Here is a 19,462-nt window from a genome sequence, read left to right as displayed (position 1 = left end):
TCCTGGGTTGTTTTTGCCCAGGCTTAGCTAACCATGTTGTGGAAATCTGTGGCAAAGATGTCCTGAAGAGCAATGTTTTGTGTGCCCATATGTTTTTACAATCACCGATGTTGCTCAATCAAGGAGGTGCTTGAAAAAGGTTGTTTAAAAAAACAAACATAGATTATCTGTTATCCAACAGAAAGAAAAGTACATAAAGGAATAAAGTCATTTTACATGGGCTCTGCAATATTTACTGCGGTTCATGGTCTATCGACGCAATGGGAACCCCATTCAACCACAAATTGACCTTTGGTAAGATATCCGAAAATACACAATCCCCCACATCACACCCTGGCCTATATTCATTTCACAGGACTGAGTCATGCCAGTGTGTGACGAGGATAACAAAGAAACTGTGAAACAATAGTGTAACCCCAGGATGACTTGCCAGTTTTAGACTGCAAACCCCACGCTAAGGAGCAGCCATTGGGCTGGTAAATATGCTCTTTGTTGAGTCAGCGTGTGCAGGCTTTGGGCCCACATGCTGGGGGTGGAGAGAAATATGCCCGGGTTATCTGAGGTTATCAACGAGACTGCTAGCTGTAAACGTATGGAAACGACCCATTAACACCATTTCCTTCATTGCATCGCTGCGTCTGTTATTTTAGCAAAAGGCTCTTCAACTCTGTTTTATTTGTGTCCCATAGTGTAGGAAGCTTTGTACGTTATTTTAAAAAGGCCTGTACATGTTCCTATACTCCTGAAATATGTCATGTTGAAGCATTTCTCAAGCTTGTTCGCCCACAGGTCCTATTGTTATTGTTATCTCACACAAGCAGAACAAAACAAACATATTCATCTAAAAGTGTAAGTGCTTAGCTTTTAAAGTATTCAATTGTATAGTAGGTCAAATTCTTTACGTTGACATACTTTTATGGTGCTGAGGACTTTGGTTTTTATGGGTGTCAAAACATCAATTATTGTCCAGTGTTAACATGATAATGATACATTGCAACTTTCCACGTGCTGCATGTCGAAAACACCGTATTTTAAGTACTGTGAAAGACACAGCGCAAGTCCCACATGCCTTAACAATTAATAAAAGCATTCTGACATTTGTTCTGATTTATAATCATTATCATGTGTGCATAAACTAATCTCATTAAGGCCAAATGTAGTTCAAAATGCCTTTTAAAGTTCAAGAGGAAAAAGGGGCTGCTGGATCAGAACTTAAATTGGTTTCAAGAACCTGTTATGTTTTTCACACCGAAATGGCAGGAATTCCAAATCAACACACACTTTTATCAATGGGTTTTGAAGTGTCAGCATTGAAAAGAAATGTACAACCTCATTCCAAGTTTGCTGACAAAAAGAAAAAAAGAAACTGGACGTGCAATGCTCTTTCATTTCTACTAATGTGGGCACTGTTATGACCACAGTTGTTGTTAACGTAGAATTATTCATCAAACAACATTCAGTATATTGTCTGATTAATATTGACAGGTTTCTGCCTTGATTGACATGTTAGTCATAACCCTTTAGAGATGATTTGCCAGTACCATTATCTTCACAAATAATTGTCACATATTAGACTGACATCTTAAATAATATGCCCCTATCTTATTGCTTCGGGTTAAAGGTGCACCCCGGTGCATTCAGTCTATATAACTTGACTAAAGTTCAGGAACACCTCATATGTTTGTTTAGCAGCAGCACCATTGCAGACACACAGTCAGATTTACTCAAAATGAGTCAGAATGCCGTATGATAACACAGACAGTAATCAGATTGCTGAGGTCATCTCCCTCCTCGAGAGAGTTTGATCTGAAATTAAACGACCCCCCCATCTCAACTTACTATATTTGGGGCTTAATAAAACCTCAACTGCCCTTCTTTCTGATCTTCTGACCACCAGAATCAAATTACCCTAAATTGGGTTATTCTTAGGTTAGTCAGTTAGTGACAAAATTAAAGGCTTAGATGTGGGTATGGTGAAGCCAATGGCTTCTGTATAAGTGTAGGTGGATGAGTGTGCCCTTATGCTTTCATTTTGGGTCTGTCCCATTGATGTCTTTTACAAACTCTTTCAATCAAATGAAATCAAGACAAAAGCTTGTGGATCAGGTGGGGGGACGGCTCTTTGCTTGTGATGGAAAGTGCAGCCGGAGGTCTGGTGTAGCGAACATTTTGTTGTGTTACATCCTGAATTCAAAATGGATTAAAACAAATAATTGCACCCATTTACACAAAATACCTCATAATGACAAAATTAAAAAATGTTTTTAGATATAAATGATTATTTTTAATAGAAAATTAAATACAGAAATATTTACATAAGTACTAACACCCTAAGTCAATACATGTTCGAATCATCTTTGGCAGCAATTACAGCTGTGAGTTGTTCTGGGTAATTCTCAATGAACTTTACACTCCTGGATTTACAATATTTGCTGATTATTCTTTTTCAAATTCTTCAAGCTCTGTCAAGTTGGTTGTTGATCATTGCTAGACAGACATGTTCAAGTCTTGTCTTGGGGCGGCAGCGTAGCCTAGTGGTTAGAGTGTTGGACTAGTAACCGGAAGGTTGCGAGTTCAAACCCCCGAGCTGACAAGGTACAAATCTGTCGTTCTGCCCCTGAACAGGCAGTTAACCCACTGTTCCCAGGCCGTCATTGAAAATAAGAATGTGTTCTTAACTGACTTGCCTGGTTAAATAAAGGTACAATTTAAAATTGCCATAGATTTTCAAGACGATTTAAGTCAAAACTGTAACTAGGACACTAAGGAACATTCAATGTCATCTTGGTAAGCAATTTGTATCCCAGTGTCTGTTGGAAAGCAGACAAAACCAGTGCTTAGCTACATATAGATGTATTTATTTTTTAACTCCATAGTCCTTGCCAATTTACAAGCATACCCATAACATGATGCAGCCACCACCATGATTGAAAATATGAAGAGTGGTACGCAGTGATGTGTTGTGTTGGATTTGCCCCAAACATAACACTTTGTATTCAGGACATAAAGTTAAATTCTTTGCGTCATTTTTTGCAGTTTTACTTTAGTGCCTTATTGCATATTTTTTATTCAATTTTCTATCTTATTGCATATTTTTTATTCTGTACCAGCTTTCTTCATTTCACTCTGTCATTTAGGTTAGTATTGTGGAGTAACTATAATGTTGATCAATCCTCAATTTTCTCCTATCACAGCCATTAAACTCTGTAACTGTTTTAAAGTCACAATTGGCCTCATGGTGAAATCCTTGAGCGGTTTGCTTCCTCTCCAGCAACTGAGTTAGGAATGACGCCTGTGTCTTTGTAGTGACTGGGAGTATTGATACACCATCCAAAGTGTAATTAATCACTTTTTTTACCCATCTACCATAGGTGCCCTTCTTTGCGAGGCATTGGAAAACCTCCCTGGTCTTTGTGATTGAATCTGTGTCTGACATTCACTGCTCACCTGAGGGACCTTTCAGCTTATTGTATGTGTTGGGTACAGACACTATTATTGCACACAGTCCATTCAATTTATTATGTAACTTGTTAATCAAATGTTTACTCCTGAACATATTTAGGCTTTCCATAACAAAGGTGTTGAATATTTATTTACTCAAGACATTTCAGCTTTTAATTTTTAAATAATTAATAAATAAAAAAAATTAAAAACATAATTCACTAAATATATATATATTGAATTCAGGCTGTAATACAACATCATTTAGAAAAAGTCAAGGGGAGCAAAAAACCTTACAGTGTTGAGTGCTTTTTGAGGTCGGTTCAGTTTCGGTTAGATTATTTAAAAAATTATCACAGTTTTCAATTTCAAGATGATTTTATTTGACATTTTGCACTATGCATTTTGTGGGTTGAATGCGCCAACTACACAGAATAAAACAGTTAATGAACGTCCCATGATGGTAGTGACTGCCCATTAATGCTTATCGCTTAGTAGCCATACTTAATTTTTTTACTGTAATATATTACTTTACGAAAATAGTGTATAGTTGTGTATATTACATTTGTTTTATTTGATGACTATTATTTTATTCCAAGTCATCATCTCATCTCTATAGATCTGCTGCCTATGCTGTCTGACAAAATCGCTATTTTATAGTTCTTTAAAGTAAATAAGCATACTTTTATGACTGCCTAATACCAACTATCAATCACTTAGATCATGTATTTTCAGGTAGAGATACGTCATGAAGCAACAGCTGCTCTCTATATCAGGGTTTCCCAAAATTGTTTTTTTGCCCGAGCACTTCACAGCTGATTCAAATAACCAACTCATCATCAAACTTGAATCATTTTAAATCAGTTGTGTAACTCCAGGGCAAATCCAAAACGTGCACCCCTTTGTGTCCCGAGGACCAAGTTTGGGAAACACTGCCTTAGGAACTCACTTGGTGAAGGCCACAGAACTGAAAATGAATTAATTCAACAACCATGTTTCTATCACTAACAAATAGAGTCATGGGTGGTAACTACAATTTACTCAAAGGCAAGGCACACTGGGAAATTATAGTGGAAGTGTGGTCTAGTGGAGTTACTCAAAATGTTCAAGCTGATACAACTAAAATATCTACCCCCTACTGCAGTGGTCACCAACCTTTTCTGAGTCAAGATCACTTTCACAGTCAATAAGCAAGCCAATATCTACCGCTCAGATTAAAAAATTTAAAATTAAAATAAAATAAAAAACATGCCTTAAAAAATGTAACATTAAGCTAATAAAAACAGTTCTGTAGGAATGATGGTCATGTTGCTTTCAAGACAATTGGGAACTTGGAGGGAAAAAACCTAGGTAATATCATGACGTCAGTGATCTTCAGGTCATATTTTGCAAATATTTTCTTACTTAAAAGAAGAACTCTGCATTGTTGGTTAAGGGCATGTAAGTAAGCATTTCACAGTAAGGTGTACTACACCTGTTGTATTCGGCACATGCGACAAAGTCCACCGTCAAACCAAAAGGGATTGTTTCATTATGTAGACAATCCAGTCTAGCCTAGTTATATACAGTATTTAGCTGGTAGCCTATTTAAATTAAACATTGGCAGGTCCGTCATTATGGGCGAATCCTAGGGGGCCTGGCCCACCCTACCGCATCTCCATGCCCGTCCTCTGTCTCAGTATCTGTAGACCATGTATCTGATGCTATCTGGATCAAAAGTCATGTCATGTCATACTATATCTGTCCAGACAGCATCAGATACATGGGCTAGATATAGAATGGCGCTGTTTTGCTTGCTCTGATGCTTTTTCCGGGGACGTTTTTATTTTATTTCAACTTTATTTAACTAGGCAAGTCAGTTAAGAAGAAATTCTTATTTTACAATGATGGCCTACCCCGGCCTACCCTAACCCGGATGACGCTGGGCCAATTGTGTGCCACCCTATGGGACCCCCGATCACGGCTGGTTGGGATACATACAGTGCATTCGGGAAGTATTCAGACCCCTTGACTTTTTCCACATTTTGTTATGTTGCAGAAGTAGGTGAAGTAGGTTTTTTTTTTTTACTTCAACGATTGACACTCAATACCCCATAATGACAATGCAAAAACTGGTTTTTAGAAAATGTTGCACATTTATAACAAATACATAACTGAAATAACACATTTACATAAGTATTCAGACTCAGTACTTTGTTGAAGCAACTTTAGCAGCAATTAAAGTCTTGAGTCTTCTAGGGTATGACACTTCAAGCTTGACACCCCTGTATTTGGGGAGTTTTCAGATCTCTCCAGAGATGTTCGATCGGGTTCAAGTCTGGGCTCTGGCTGGGCCACTCAAGTACATTCAGAGACTTGTCCCGAAGCCACTCCCGCGTTGACTTGGCTGTGTGCTTAGGGTCGTTGTCCTGTTGGAAGGTGAACTGTCATCCCAGTCTGAAGTCCTGAGCACTCTGGAACAGGTTTTCATCAAGGATCTCTCTTTACTTTGCTTTGTTCATCTTTCCCTCGATCCTGACTAGTCTCCCAGTCTGTACTGCTGAAAAACTTCCCCACAGAATGATGATGCCACCACTTTGCTTCACCGTACGGATGGTGTCAGGTTTCCTCCAGACGTGATGCTTGGCATTCACCCCAAAGAGTTCAATCTTGGTTTCATCAGACCAGAGGATCTTGTTTATCATGGTCTGAGAGTCTTTAGGTGCCTTCTGTCAAATTCCAAGCGGGATTTCATATGCCTTTTACTGAGGAGTGGCTTCCGTCTGGCCACTGTACCATACAGGCTGGTGGAGTGCTGCAGAGATGGTTGTCCTTCTTGAATCACCACAGATGAACTCTAGAGCTAGGCAGAATGACCATCAGGTTTTTGGTCACCTCCCTGACCAAGTCCCTTCTCCCTCGATTGCTCAGTTTGTCCAGGCGGCCAGCTCTAGGAAGAGTCTTGGTGGTTCCAAACTTCTTCTATTTCAAAATTATGAATGCCACTGCATTCTTGGGGACCTTCAATGCTGTAGATAATTTTTTGTACCCTTCCCCAGATCTGTGTCTCGACACAATCCTGGCTCTGAGCTCTATGGACTATTCCGTCGACCTCAAGGCTTGGTTTTTCCTCTGACATGCATTGTCAACTGTGGGACCTTATATAGACAGGTGTGTGCCTTTCCAAATCATGTCTAATCAGTTTAATTTACCACAGGTGGACTCCAATCAAGTTGTAGAAACATCTCAAGGATGATCAATGGAACCAGGATGCACCTGAGCTCAATTTTGAGACTCATAGCAAAGGGTCTGAATACTTATGTGAACCAGTTAATTTTTTATACATTTGCCAAAATGTATTGTGCATTATGGGGTATTGTGTGTAGATTCATGATGACATTTTTTTAAATACATTAATGGAATAAGGCGATAACGTAACAAAATGTGGAAAAAGTAAAGGGGTATGAATAATATCCGAAAGCACAGTTTCAGCAGAGAGGAAGAGGCAAAACGAGAGGTCTCACTCTTGCCAAACTCTGTCCAGAATAAGCTCAATGTTTCTATGGGCATAATATGCAAACCTAAGCTTGTCTCCTGCCTTTCTGCCTTTGGGACAAAGGCTCCCATTGTTAGGGCAGAGACATGAGCATCTTGTCCTTTTATACAGATCTCTGGTTTCAACCTCGAGTGAATTGGAAAGAAAAGTTGGAAAAATGTAACCAGTACTTTCGGGTGTCAGGGAAAATGTATAGAGTAAAAAGTACATTATTTTCTTTAGAAATGTAGTGAAGGAAAAGTAGTAAAAAATATAAATAGTAAAGTAAAGGACGGATACCCCACAAAACTACTAAAGTAGCACTTTAAAGTAATTTTACTTGAGTACTTTACACCACTGCAATTAGGTGAGGAGGCCGAGGCGGGCTTCCGTCGGCTCCGCTGAGAAATAGGCTAATTAGATGCTGTAACGGCGTTCTTCATTGGTTGAAAGAGAGGACCGAAATGCAGCGTGGTGGTTACTCATGTTCTTTAATGAATGAATGACGATATATGAAATAACTATTAAATACGAAAACAACAAACGGAACATGAAACCTAATACAGCCTATCTAGTGAACACTACACAAAGACAGGAACAATCACCCACGAAATACAAAGCGAAACCCTAAATACGGTTCCCAATCAGAGACAACGAGAATCACCTGACTCTGATTGAGAAACGCCTCAGGCAGCCAAACCTAACTAGACACACCCCTAATCATTAGCAATCCCAAATCCTATAAAACCCCAATACGAAACACAACACATAAACCCATGTCACACCCTGGCCTGACCAAATATATAACGAAAACACAAAATACTATGACCAAGGCGTGACAGATGCATGAAAACTATACCGAACAAAAGTATCAATGAAGAATGTAAAGTGTTGGTCTCATGTTTCATGAGCTGAAATAAAAGATCCCAAAAGTTTGCCATATGCACAAAAAGCTTATTTCTCTAAAATGTTGTGCAAAAATGTGTTTACATCCCTGTTAGTGAGCATTTCTCATTTTCTAAGATAATCGATCCATCTAATAGATGTGGCATATCAAGAAGCTGATTAAACAGCATTATCATTACACAGGTGAACCTTGTGCTGGGGACAATAAAATTCCACTCTAAAATGTGAAGTTTTGTCACACAACACAACACCACAGATGTCTCAAATCAAATCAAATCAAATCACATTTATTTATATAGCCCTTCGTACATCAGCTGATATCTCAAAGTGCTGTACAGAAACCCAGCCTAAAACCCCAAACAGCAAGCAATGCAGGTGTAGAAGCACGGTGGCTAGGAAAAACTCCCTAGAAAGGCCAATACCTAGGAAGAAACCTAGAGAGGAACCAGGCTATGTGGGGTGGCCAGTCCTCTTCTGGCTGTGCCGGGTGGAGATTATAACAGAACATGGCCAAGATGTTCAAATGTTCATAAATGACCAGCATGGTCGAATAATAATAAGGCAGAACAGTTGAAACTAGAGCAGCAGCACAGTCAGGTGGAAGTTGAAACTGGAGCAGCAGCATGGCCAGGTGGACTGGGGACAGCAAGGAGTCATCATGTCAGGTAGTCCTGGGGCATGGTCCTAGGGCTCAGGTCCTCCGAGAGAGAGAAAGAAAGAGAGAAGGAGAGAATTAGAGAACGCACACTTAGATTCACACAGGACACCGAATAGGACAGGAGAAGTACTCCAGATATAACAAACTGACCCCAGCCCCCCGACACATAAACTACTGCAGCATAAATACTGGAGGCTGAGACAGGAGGGGTCAGGAGACACTGTGGCCCCATCCGAGGACACCCCCGGACAGGGCCAAACAGGAAGGATATAACCCCACCCACTTTGCCAAAGCACAGCCCCCACACCACTAGAGGGATATCTTCAACCACCAACTTACCATCCTGAGACAAGGCTGAGTATAGCCCACAAAGATCTCCGCCACGGCACAACCCAAGGGGGGGGGCGCCAACCCAGACAGGATGACCACAACAGTGAATCAACCCACTCAGGTGACGCACCCCCTCCAGGGACGGCATGAGAGAGCCCCAGCAAGCCAGTGACTCAGCCAGTCTCAAGTTATGAGGGAGCGTGCAGTTGGAAAGCTGACTGCAGGAAGGTCCACCAGAGCTGTTGCCAGATAATGAAATGTTCATTTCGCAACCATAAGTCGCCTCCAACGTCATTTTTGAGAATTCAGCAATAAGTCCAAATGGCTTCACAACCGCAGACCACTTGTAACCACGTCAGCTCAGGGCCTCCACATCCAACTTCTTCACCTGCAGGTTCGCCTAAGACTAGCCACCCGGACTGCTGATGGCAATTTGAATGCACAGAGATACCATGATGAGATCCTGAGGCCCATTGTCGTGCCATTCATCCGCCGCCATCACCTCATGTTTCAGCATGATAGTGCACAGCCCCATGTCGCAAGGATCTGTACAAATTTCCTGGAAGCTGAAAATGTGCCAATTCTTCCATGGTCTGCATACTCACCATACATGTCCCCCATTCAGCATGTTTGGGATGCTCTGGCTCGACGTGTACGACAGCATATTCCAGTTCCCGCCAATATCCAGCAACTTCACGTACCCATTGAAGAGGAGTGGGATAATATTCCACAGGCCACAATCAACTGCCTGATCAACTCTATGCAAAGGAGATGTGTCGCATGAGGCAAATGGTGGTCACACCAAATACGGAGTGGTTTGGGGTCACCGTTCAGAAGTTTGGGGTCACTTAGAAAAGTCCTTGTTTTTGAAAGAAAAGCAATTTTTTGTCGATTAAAATAACATCAAATTGATCATAAATACAGTGAATGACTATTGTAGCTGGACACAGCAGATTTTTAATGGAATATCTACATAGGCGTACATAGGCCCATTATCAGCAACCATCACTCCTGTGTTCCAATGGCACGTTGTGTTAGCTAATCCAGGTTTATCATTTTAAAAGGCTATTTGATCATTAGAAAACCATTTTGCAATTATGTTAGCACAACTGAAAACTGTTGTCCTGATTACAGAAGCAATAAAACTGGCATTCTTTAGACTAGTTGAGTATCTGGAGCATCAGCATGTGTGGATTCGATTACAGGCTCAAAATGGCTAGAAACAAAGCACTTTCTTCTGAAACTCGTCAGTCTATTCTTGTTCTGAGAAATGAAGGCTATTCCATGTGAGAAATTGCCAAGAAACTGAAGATCTCGTACAACGCGGTGTAGTACTCCCTTCACAGAACAGCGCAAACTGGCCCTAACCAGAATAGAAAGAGGAGTGGGAGGCCCCAGTGCACAACTGAGCAAGAGGACAAGTACATTAGAGTGTATAGTTTGAGAAACAGACGCCTCACAAGTCCTCAACTGGCAGCTTCATTAAATATTACCCGCAAAACATCAGTCTCAACAGTGAAGAGGTGACTGAGATGCTGGTCTTCTAGGCATAATAATACACACCTCCAATAAAAGATTCGAGGGTGGTATTTGCCGCCCTCTGGTGCCAAGAGGAACCCCCCCTGTCAGCCTCAGGGGTACAGCAAAAACGGGTCTGGGACTTACTGGTTAGGACTGTGTGAGGCGCTGCCACCACACCAAAGTTGCGAGGAATGCTGGAGTGAGGTGGGACGGGGCCAGTCGGCAACTGCCTCAATTTTTACGGGGTTCATTTGGATGCCTGTGGTAGAGGTAATGTGACCAGGAAGGAAACCTGGAACTCACACTTCTCTATCTTGATATAGTTGACTCTGCAGGAGGCGCCTCAGGACTTGGTGGACATGCAGTGTGTGATCCGGAATGGTCTTGGAGAAGATCAAGATGTCGTTGAGGTAAACAAAGATGAACCAATTCAACATGTCCCTCAGGGTGTCATTGATCAATTCTTGAAAGACTGCCGGAGAGTTCGATAATCCGAAAATAATGACTAAATACTCATAGTGGCCACTAGGGGTGTTAAAAAAAATCTCGTAAACTGGAGACTTACATTTCCCTCACTAACTTTATACATCAGCTATCTGAGCAGCTAACCGATCGCTGCAGATGTACATAGTCCATCTGTAAATAGCCCACCCAATCTACCTACCTCATCCCCATATTGTTTTTATTTACTTTGCTGCACTTTTGCACACCAGAATCACTACTTACTACACACCATCATCTGCTCATCATCATCTGCTCATCTATCACTCCAGTGTTAATCTGCTAAATTGTAATTACTTTGCTACTATGGCCTATTTATTGCCATACCTCCTCATGCCATTTGCACACACTGTATATAGACTTTCTTTTTTTCTATTGTGTTGACTGTACACTTGTCGCACTGCTTTGCTTTATCTTGGCCAGGTCGCAGTTGTAAATGAGAACTTGTTCTCGACTAGTTTACCTGGTTAAATAAAGGTGAAATAAAAAAATAAAAAAAATAAAGGCAGTCTTCCACTCATCTCCTTCCCTGATTCTCACCAGATTGCAACACTTACAGAGGTCCAGTGTGGTGAAGAATTGGGCTCCTTGTACCAACTCCAATGCGGAGGACATCAGGGGTAGGGAGTAACAATTCTTGATCGTAATCTGGTTCAGCTCTCTGTTGTCGATGCAGGGACGCAGGCCTCCATTCTTCTTACCCATGAAGAAGCCTGCACCAGCAGGGGATGTAGAGGGGCGATTGAAACCTGCCTCCAGTGACTCCCGGGTGTAATTGTTCATGACTGCTGGTTCAGGGGTTCGAAAGGGAGCACAGATGACCTCGGGAAGTTCTATGGCACAGTCGTAAGGACGATGAGGGGAAGGGTGGCAGCCTGCCTCTTACTGAAAGCCTCCCGGAGGTCGAGGAGCAGGAAAAAAGCATTGGTCTTCAAGGGATGCAGGAGGACACGATGAGGCTCTTGGTGGGGGTCTTAGACATTTAGTTTGGCAGGCCATACCCCAGTCTAGTAGGTGTCCCATGGACCAGGAAACTAGTGGGTTATGTAGAGCTAGCCAAGTGTAATCGATGTGAAATGGCTAGCTAGTTAGCGGTGGTGCACGCTAATAGCGTTTCAATCGGTGACGTCACTCGCTCTGAGAACTTGAAGTAGTTGTTCTCCTTGCTCTGCAAGGGCCACGGCTTTTGTGGCGCGATGGGTAACGATGCTTCGAGGGTGGCTGTTGTTGATGTGTGCAGAGGGTCCCTGGTTCGGGGCGAGGAGAGGGATGGAAGCTATACTGTTACACAGGGGTACCCTAGTATAAGGAGGTTCTCGGGAGCAGTGATCAACAGAAAACTAAGAGTCTCAGTGGTTCACCCAACCTGCAGAAGAATGGGCTTGGTCTGATATTCCACCTGACTGGAGCCAATGGGGTGTACATCAAGGGCTTTAATCTGCAGATTGATGGGACATTTCATGCAGGGGCTCTGTAAATCTCTGGCGAAGTCTTGATCAATTAAATTATCCGCAGCCCTGGAGTCCACAAAGGCTTGAATCTGGTGCTGACAGTTGTCCCAGTGGAGGGTTGCGGGTAGTAACAGATGGTGACTGGGTAGCTGAGAGGTACAGTGCCTTGCGAAAGTATTCGGCCCCCTTGAACTTTGCGACCTTTTGCCACATTTCAGGATTCAAACATAAAGATATAAAACTGTATTTTTTGTGAAGAATCAACAACAAGTGGGACACAATCATGAAGTGGAACAACATTTATTGGATATTTCAAACTTTTTTAACAAATCAAAAACTGAACAATTGGGCGTGCAAAATTATCTTGGGCTACCGGTGTAGAACCACGACGGCATCTGTAGCACTGGCTGATGAGACTTGGACATTGGCTCCTCCTGGGTTGGGGGCTTGCCGTTTTTGGAAGAGGTTGGAGTGAGCTGGGTTGGGACAGGGTTAACAGGTCCGAAGGGGAATCCAAGGGAGTGGTGGTGAGCTGAATCCAGAACAGGGTAGCAGTGAGATGTGGAACAGGAACCAGAGTGGCAAAACTGCAGTGAGAGGATTTTTATTTGACTAGGCAAGTCAGTTAAGAACAAATTCTTATTTTCAATGACAGCCTAGGAACAGTGGGTTAACTGCCTTGTTCAGAATGACAGATTTTTTACTTTGTCAGATCGGGGATTCATACTTTCAACCTTTTGGTTACAAGTCCAATGCTCTAACCACTAGGCTACCTGCTGCCACAAGGATAAACAGTGTCAGGCAGGAAAACAGGCACAGCAGGATACAGGATCTTAAATTACAACGAAAAGCTGTAAGCATGTCTGACTGAACGGAGATTACGATCTGGCAGAGAGGAAGTGGCTGGACTGATTATTTGTAGAGGTCTTGATTATGGAACAGATTGCAGCTGTTGGGGATCTGCTCTGACTCCAGCACACCTGTCTCCAACCACACAATCACACAGAGAGAGAGAGAGAGAGAGAGGAGAGAGAGAGAGAGAGAGGGAGAGGGAGAGTGTACTGGGGGAATGGCTGCAGGTCAAGGAGACACCGTATGTCCACTAGGGGGTGTGGCAGAAGCAGATGTGACAGACTCTGCAAGTCCCTGAAGGGTCCCGGAGATTTGGCATAGATATTCTTGCTGCTGTCCTAACAGTGCTCCTTGGTAGGCTACCACATTCCAGATCTGGGTGATCTCTGCTCGGTCCATGTTGTGGCAGAAGCTTGCTGTGATGTGATGAGGTTGGACCCATGTGCAGAAGAGACCAGACGAGGAATCAGTGGTTAAGGATAAACATAAATACTTTACTGAGAAACAGTAGCCGCAGGATCATAGTACACTAGAAAACAACAAACACTAAGTCTCGAAAACTCACTCAGGAAATGAACGCACACGGTAAACAATTCAAGCTTCTGCAAAGGACCACAGAAAACACACCTCTTTAAAAAATATATATATTTAGAAATTATTACTGTCTTGTCGCTACAACTTCCGTACGGGCTCGGGAGAGACGAAGGTCGAGAGTCATGCGTCCTCCGAAACACAACCCAACCAAGCCAAGCCGCACTGCTTCTTAACACAGCGCGCATCCAACCCAGAAGCCAACCAATGTGTCGGAGGAAACACTGTGCACCTAGCTGTCTGGTCAGCGTGCACCACAGGAGTCGCTAGTGCGTGATGAGAGCACTAGCGACTCCTGAGCTAGCACTGTAATGCAGTGCCTTAGACCACTGCACCACCCGGGAGGCCCAGAAAACACACCTCTTTTAACAGGGACACACTCATGAAATAATAAGTCCAATACAAGTCTCTAGGGCGGTCTCTGTTGCCCTCTGGTGCCAGGAGGAACCATGACAACCTGTGTATAGCCGTATGTAAGACAACTGCTGGGACTGCCCCAGTGGAGCTCCTGACAGACAGCCACTATGGTGCATTAAGTTTGTTGGAACCTTGTCAGCTCGCTAATAATAAACAATAATTCATTTAATATTGACTTTGAGTGTCCCTGTGTAAGAATTTCTACAACACCCTCTTTGCTGCTATAACAGCCTCCACTCTTCTGGGAAGGCTTTCCACTAGATGTTGGAACATTGCAGCGGGTACTTGCGTCCATTCAGCCACAAGAGCATTAGTGAGGTCGGGCACTGATGTTGGGCGATTAGGCCTGGCTCGCCGTCAGCGTTCCAATTCATCCCAAAGGTGTACGATGGGGTTGAGGTCAGGGCTCTGTGCAGGCCAGTCAAGTTCTTCCACACCGATCTTGACAAGCCATTTCTGTATGGACCTCGCTTCCTGCTGAAACAGGAATGGGCTTTCCCCAAACTGTTGCCACAAAGTTGGAAGCACAGAATCGTCTTGAATGGCATTGTACGTTATATCGTTAAGATTTCCCTTCATTGGAACTAAGGGGCCTAGCCCGAACCATGAAAAACAGTCCCAGACCATTATTCCTCCTCCACCAAACTTTACAGTCAGCATTATGCATTCGGGAAGGTAGCGTTCACCTGGCATCTGCCAAACACAGATTTGTCCGTTGGACTGCCAGATGGTGAGACGTGATTCATCACTCTAGGGAAACATGTTTCCATTGCTCCAGAGTCCAATGGTGGCGAGCTTTACACCACTCCAGCCGACCCCTGGCATTGTGCATGGTGATCTTAACCTTGTGTGTGGTTGCACGGCCATGGAAAACCATTTCATAAAGCTCCTAACGAACGGTTATTGTGCTGACATTGCTTCCAGAGGGAGTTTGGGGATTGGTAGTGAGTGTTGCAACCGCGGACAGTAGATTTTTACGCTTTGCGCACTTCAGCACTCCCGTTCTGTGAGCTTGTGTGGCCTACCACTTTACAGATGAGCCGTTGTTGCTCTTAGACGTTTCCACTTCACAATAACAGCACTTACAGTTGACTGGGGTAGCTCTAGCAAGGCAGAGATTTAACAAACTGACTTGTTGGAAAGGTGGCGTTGAAAGTCACTGAGCTCTTCAGTACGAGCCATTCTACTGCCAATGTTTGTGTATGGAGATTGCATCGCGGTGTGCTCGATTTTATACACCTGTCCAATCAAGTCAAATCAAATTGCATTGGTCACATAGACACATGTCAGCCACAGGTGTGGCTGACATGGCCAAATCCACTAATTTGAAGGAGTGTCCACATACCTATGTTTCTGAAATGTTTTCAAACGTCTCACTTTGGCTATCATTAATTAACGGTAGTACAGTAGCAGGCTTGAAGTGTCGTGAAACATTTCCAGATCCATTGTTTTGTTGAGATGTTATATGTTAGCAGATGCCAATACAGTCTGGCTTTAACAATGGGATAAAATGTCAGATATCTAGTCAAGAATCTACTTGGGGATTTTATTTTGGTGTAAAAGTAGATTAGGAACTCTACTGTGAGGCAGACTGGATCATCCAGTCCATTTTCCTTTGGTATTTCCTGGCCCATGTGAGCATTTATAATGAAAGACAGCAAAGCACATTCTCCACCCTGTCTCTCTTCTGAGATGCAAAAGTGAAACATATCTGTTTTCCCAATAGAGTAATTGACACATGATGCAGATTCCATCCCCCTCACTTTCCCTATGACAAGGGGGAGTCCTCAAAAAATCCTGAAAGACTATATCTCAGTGAATAATACCTTATCTGGCAATTGACCCACTCTACCCTTTTCTCTCTCCTTCTATCCATCTGTTATTATTCTCAGACATTCACCCTCAGGTTGAATTTGAGTCCCATGCTTCTCCCTAGTCTTTTCCCTTCCTCCCTCTCCTCCTCTCTTCCTTCCTCCCTCTCTTCCCTTCCTCCTCCCTCTGGCTGGCTGCCACTCCTCCCAGCGGATCTGTGCCTGTGGTAGTGGTGTATGTTGTCGGTTGAGGCCGGCCCCCTCTCTCTCCTCAGATGGAGGAGTGAAGCTCACTGACACACATACAGACGCAAGCCACAGGCAGGCACGCTACCAGACAGACCGGCAGACAGGTAAGCAGGAGGCAGGCACCATGACGCAAACAGGGGACAGACTCAGCTCTGTGACAACAGATGCCTCCCACAGAACTGAACACTGAAGTTTACTTTGAGATCCTCAGTGGAGCTGGAATAAGCAGAAAATAAGACAAATAACAAGACGGGATGAGGAGTTCTTGACTGCTGTTTTTTATGCTGAGGAGGAGGGGGTATTTTACACACTTTTTCTGTAGTTGCTGAACCTGTGGAATTACATCTATGAGTCAGGGGAGGACTAAAGCCAGCATGGTATTCAGCTGGCAGAAGTCCTTTGCCATCCTGAACCCCTGGAGGAAAGGTACAGTATGCTTCATGTTGAACCTGTCTCTGTCCCTTGTGCCATCATGTTGTCTCATCCTAACAGCTAGATTTGCCAGCACAAGTTGTAATTTGAGTGTCTGATGGATGTGTGTTTGTGGTTTGAGACAGGTGTAATTTCAGTCTGAAAGTAGAGGGTGTCTTTAGCATTGGGTTGTTATGGTGTCAGGATTTTAGGAGACTGATAGTCTCATCACATAGACCAGCGGTTCCCAACTCCTCGAGTACCCACAACAGCACACATATTTTGTTGTAGCCCCAGACAAAAAACACCTGATTAAACTAATTGAGGGCCTGATGATTAGTTGACAAGTTGAATCAGGTATGCTTGTCCGGGCTACAATAAAAATGTTTACTGTTGGGGGTAATCGAGGACTAGAGTTGGGAACCACTAACATAGACAAAAACAAACATATATTGACTCATATCCACATGGACTTTTTCTCAGTGAACAGATGAGAGTAAAGTAGTATTGTTGCCTCTCGGTCTAAGGAACTGCATCTCAGTGCAAGAGGGGTCACTGCAGTCCCTGGTTCGATTCCAGGCTGTATCACATCCGGCCGTGATTGGGAGTCCCATAGGGTGGCGCTCAATTGGCCCAGCGTTGTCCGGGTTTGGCCAGGGTAGGCCGTCGTTGTAAATTAGAATTTGTTCTTAACTGACTTGCCTAGTTAAATAAAGGTTAAATAAAAAAATATATTTAAAAAATACAGATGTAGGATCTTAATTTGATCACTTAATTTGATCACGCTGAGAATTTTCCTGAAATGCAGGAAATGCAAACTTCTAGTGTATTTGATTTTTTAAAGTCTTCTAAATGTGTAATTTCCACTTTGAAATTTCCAATATATTTGCCCTCATGAAAAATGTATCAACCCCTAGAGAAATGTCCATTATCTATAATCCACATAATAATTTGCATTTCCTGTTGATGAAGGATTATTTTCCTGCTGTATGTCCCAATAGAATGTATTGAGGAGAACTGGACTTGATACAGTGTAATGGTCTCTTGATTAGAATAAGCAACAATATGCTCTTATATAGCCTAGCATGGTTTTAATTTGGAGCCCAGACAGAACAATTACTTTTGCTTTCCAATGGCAATATATTTAATTACTATACCATTGGGGAGTGAGACATTTTTTTATTTTTTATGATTCTCATTTATGTACCATCTGTTTGTTATATACAAATCCAAGCTAAAGCAAAGCATATTGTACAGACGTGCTACCAAAAATTAGATTGACTCTTCAAAACTCGGCAGTGTCATGAAATAACCAAACTCTAAGAGGAAGGGACATTAATAGTCGGTGCTGTGGAGCCGTTCTGAAAAAAGCTGTGAAACACGTTCATATCAATCCACATCCTCATGTCTGTGGTAATTGAAGAATATCATATTACATTAAATATGGTAATCAACAGACAAAAAGCTTTATATTATATGACAATGCAAAACCAAGTGCTTTGACAAATCACATCTGATAAAGCATAATAGCTACATATTGCATGTTTAAGGGGGGAAAAAGTCTGAAATATCCTGACTCAAAAACATAGACATCATCTTGTGTTTAGCCTGTTAATAGTCACAGAATCTATGGGGCTCTTGTGATACAGTGTAACTTATCATTCTCCTTCCACTCCTTTATAATGGGACTATTCTGTAGCTTACAGGTTTGTCGACATTCCAAGAATCCGCCTCTATCAGATAACGATCTCAGCTTATGTACAGTATGACCAACACATGTTGGGAAGGATTGTCCCCCCTCAGATCCTCAATTTGTTTTGTCCTGAGACCGAGAATTTCCAGCATTGTTGTAGTTGTGAAAGAGCTTAGATTCCCCTTGGCAGGAATCATGTTGTTTGCCATGATCCTTGGGTTGGATGAAAATAACCATTGTAAAGATAACACTCACTTTGTGTACAGTACATCAAGGCAAGGCATTTATTAGTGTATTCTTGTGTGGCCCTATTGTTGTCTTCGATCCCTGTTAAGTTCACAGAACGAGGATTGCAAGAGGAGGTGAAATACAATGACACTAATTATTTTTGGGTAAAAGGAGTTTATCACAACTCAGGATATGACCCAGATGCAGACACAGGAGACGGATAGTTTGGTTCTCAGAATATTTATTATAACAAAGGGGCAGGCAAAGGGCAGGTCGAGGGCAGGCAGAGGTTCGTAATCCAAGGCGGAGTCAATCAGGGACAGAAAGGCAGACAGGCTCAGGTTCAGGACAGGAGGAAAGGTCGGAACCGGGAAGACTAAAAAACAAGAACTAGAGAACTGGCGAAATGGGAAACATGCTGGTAAGACCTGACAAAACAAGATGAACTGGCAACAGACAAACATAAAACGCAGGTATGAATACACAGGGGATAATGTGGAAAAATAGGAGACACCTGGTGAGGGGTGGAGACAAGCACAAGACAAGTGAAACAGATCAGGGTGTGAGAGAGCAAACATTCAGAAACATCCTTGGGCTCTTACTTTGTACATTCACTCTGGCTATCTACTCCGATTTCAGAGCACTCTCGTCTGAGTGTGCCAGAGCGCAGAATAACTGATGCATTTACGAACACACCCTCTGTGCATAGCGTTTCCTTGAGCACATAGTAAGGAATTACATCAGCAGTGTTTTAAAATGTCCACTTTATAGCGATAAACAAATGAAAAGAGTCCCCACTTGCCTCCCCGTATTCATCACCCTGACTCATAAACAACCAGGCAGAACGGCACACAGTGGAATTCACTCATATATGGAATGGAATCATCC

At 42.7% G+C, this 19,462-nt stretch overlaps 1 protein-coding gene across 3 annotated transcripts in view; it reads left to right on the top strand.

Annotated features, from left to right (window-relative positions):
• The first annotated feature begins 16,267 nt into the window (after positions 1 to 16,267).
• Positions 16,268 to 19,462, top strand: part of LOC109899682 (uncharacterized) — a 36,048-nt gene continuing 32,853 nt past the window's right edge. For all 3 annotated transcript variants that reach the window (XM_020495121.2, XM_020495119.2, XM_020495120.2), the window contains exon 1: positions 16,268 to 16,668. In XM_020495121.2, coding sequence (XP_020350710.1) covers positions 16,590 to 16,668 — 79 coding nt within the window. In that variant the 5' untranslated portion in view covers positions 16,268 to 16,589. The remainder of the gene's footprint in view (positions 16,669 to 19,462) is intronic.

Source organism: Oncorhynchus kisutch, linkage group LG11 (genome assembly GCF_002021735.2).
Source record: "Oncorhynchus kisutch isolate 150728-3 linkage group LG11, Okis_V2, whole genome shotgun sequence".
Classification (NCBI taxonomy): domain Eukaryota; kingdom Metazoa; phylum Chordata; class Actinopteri; order Salmoniformes; family Salmonidae; genus Oncorhynchus; species Oncorhynchus kisutch.
Note: the sequence above shows the minus strand (reverse complement) of the source record. Positions and strands in the feature narration are given on the sequence as shown.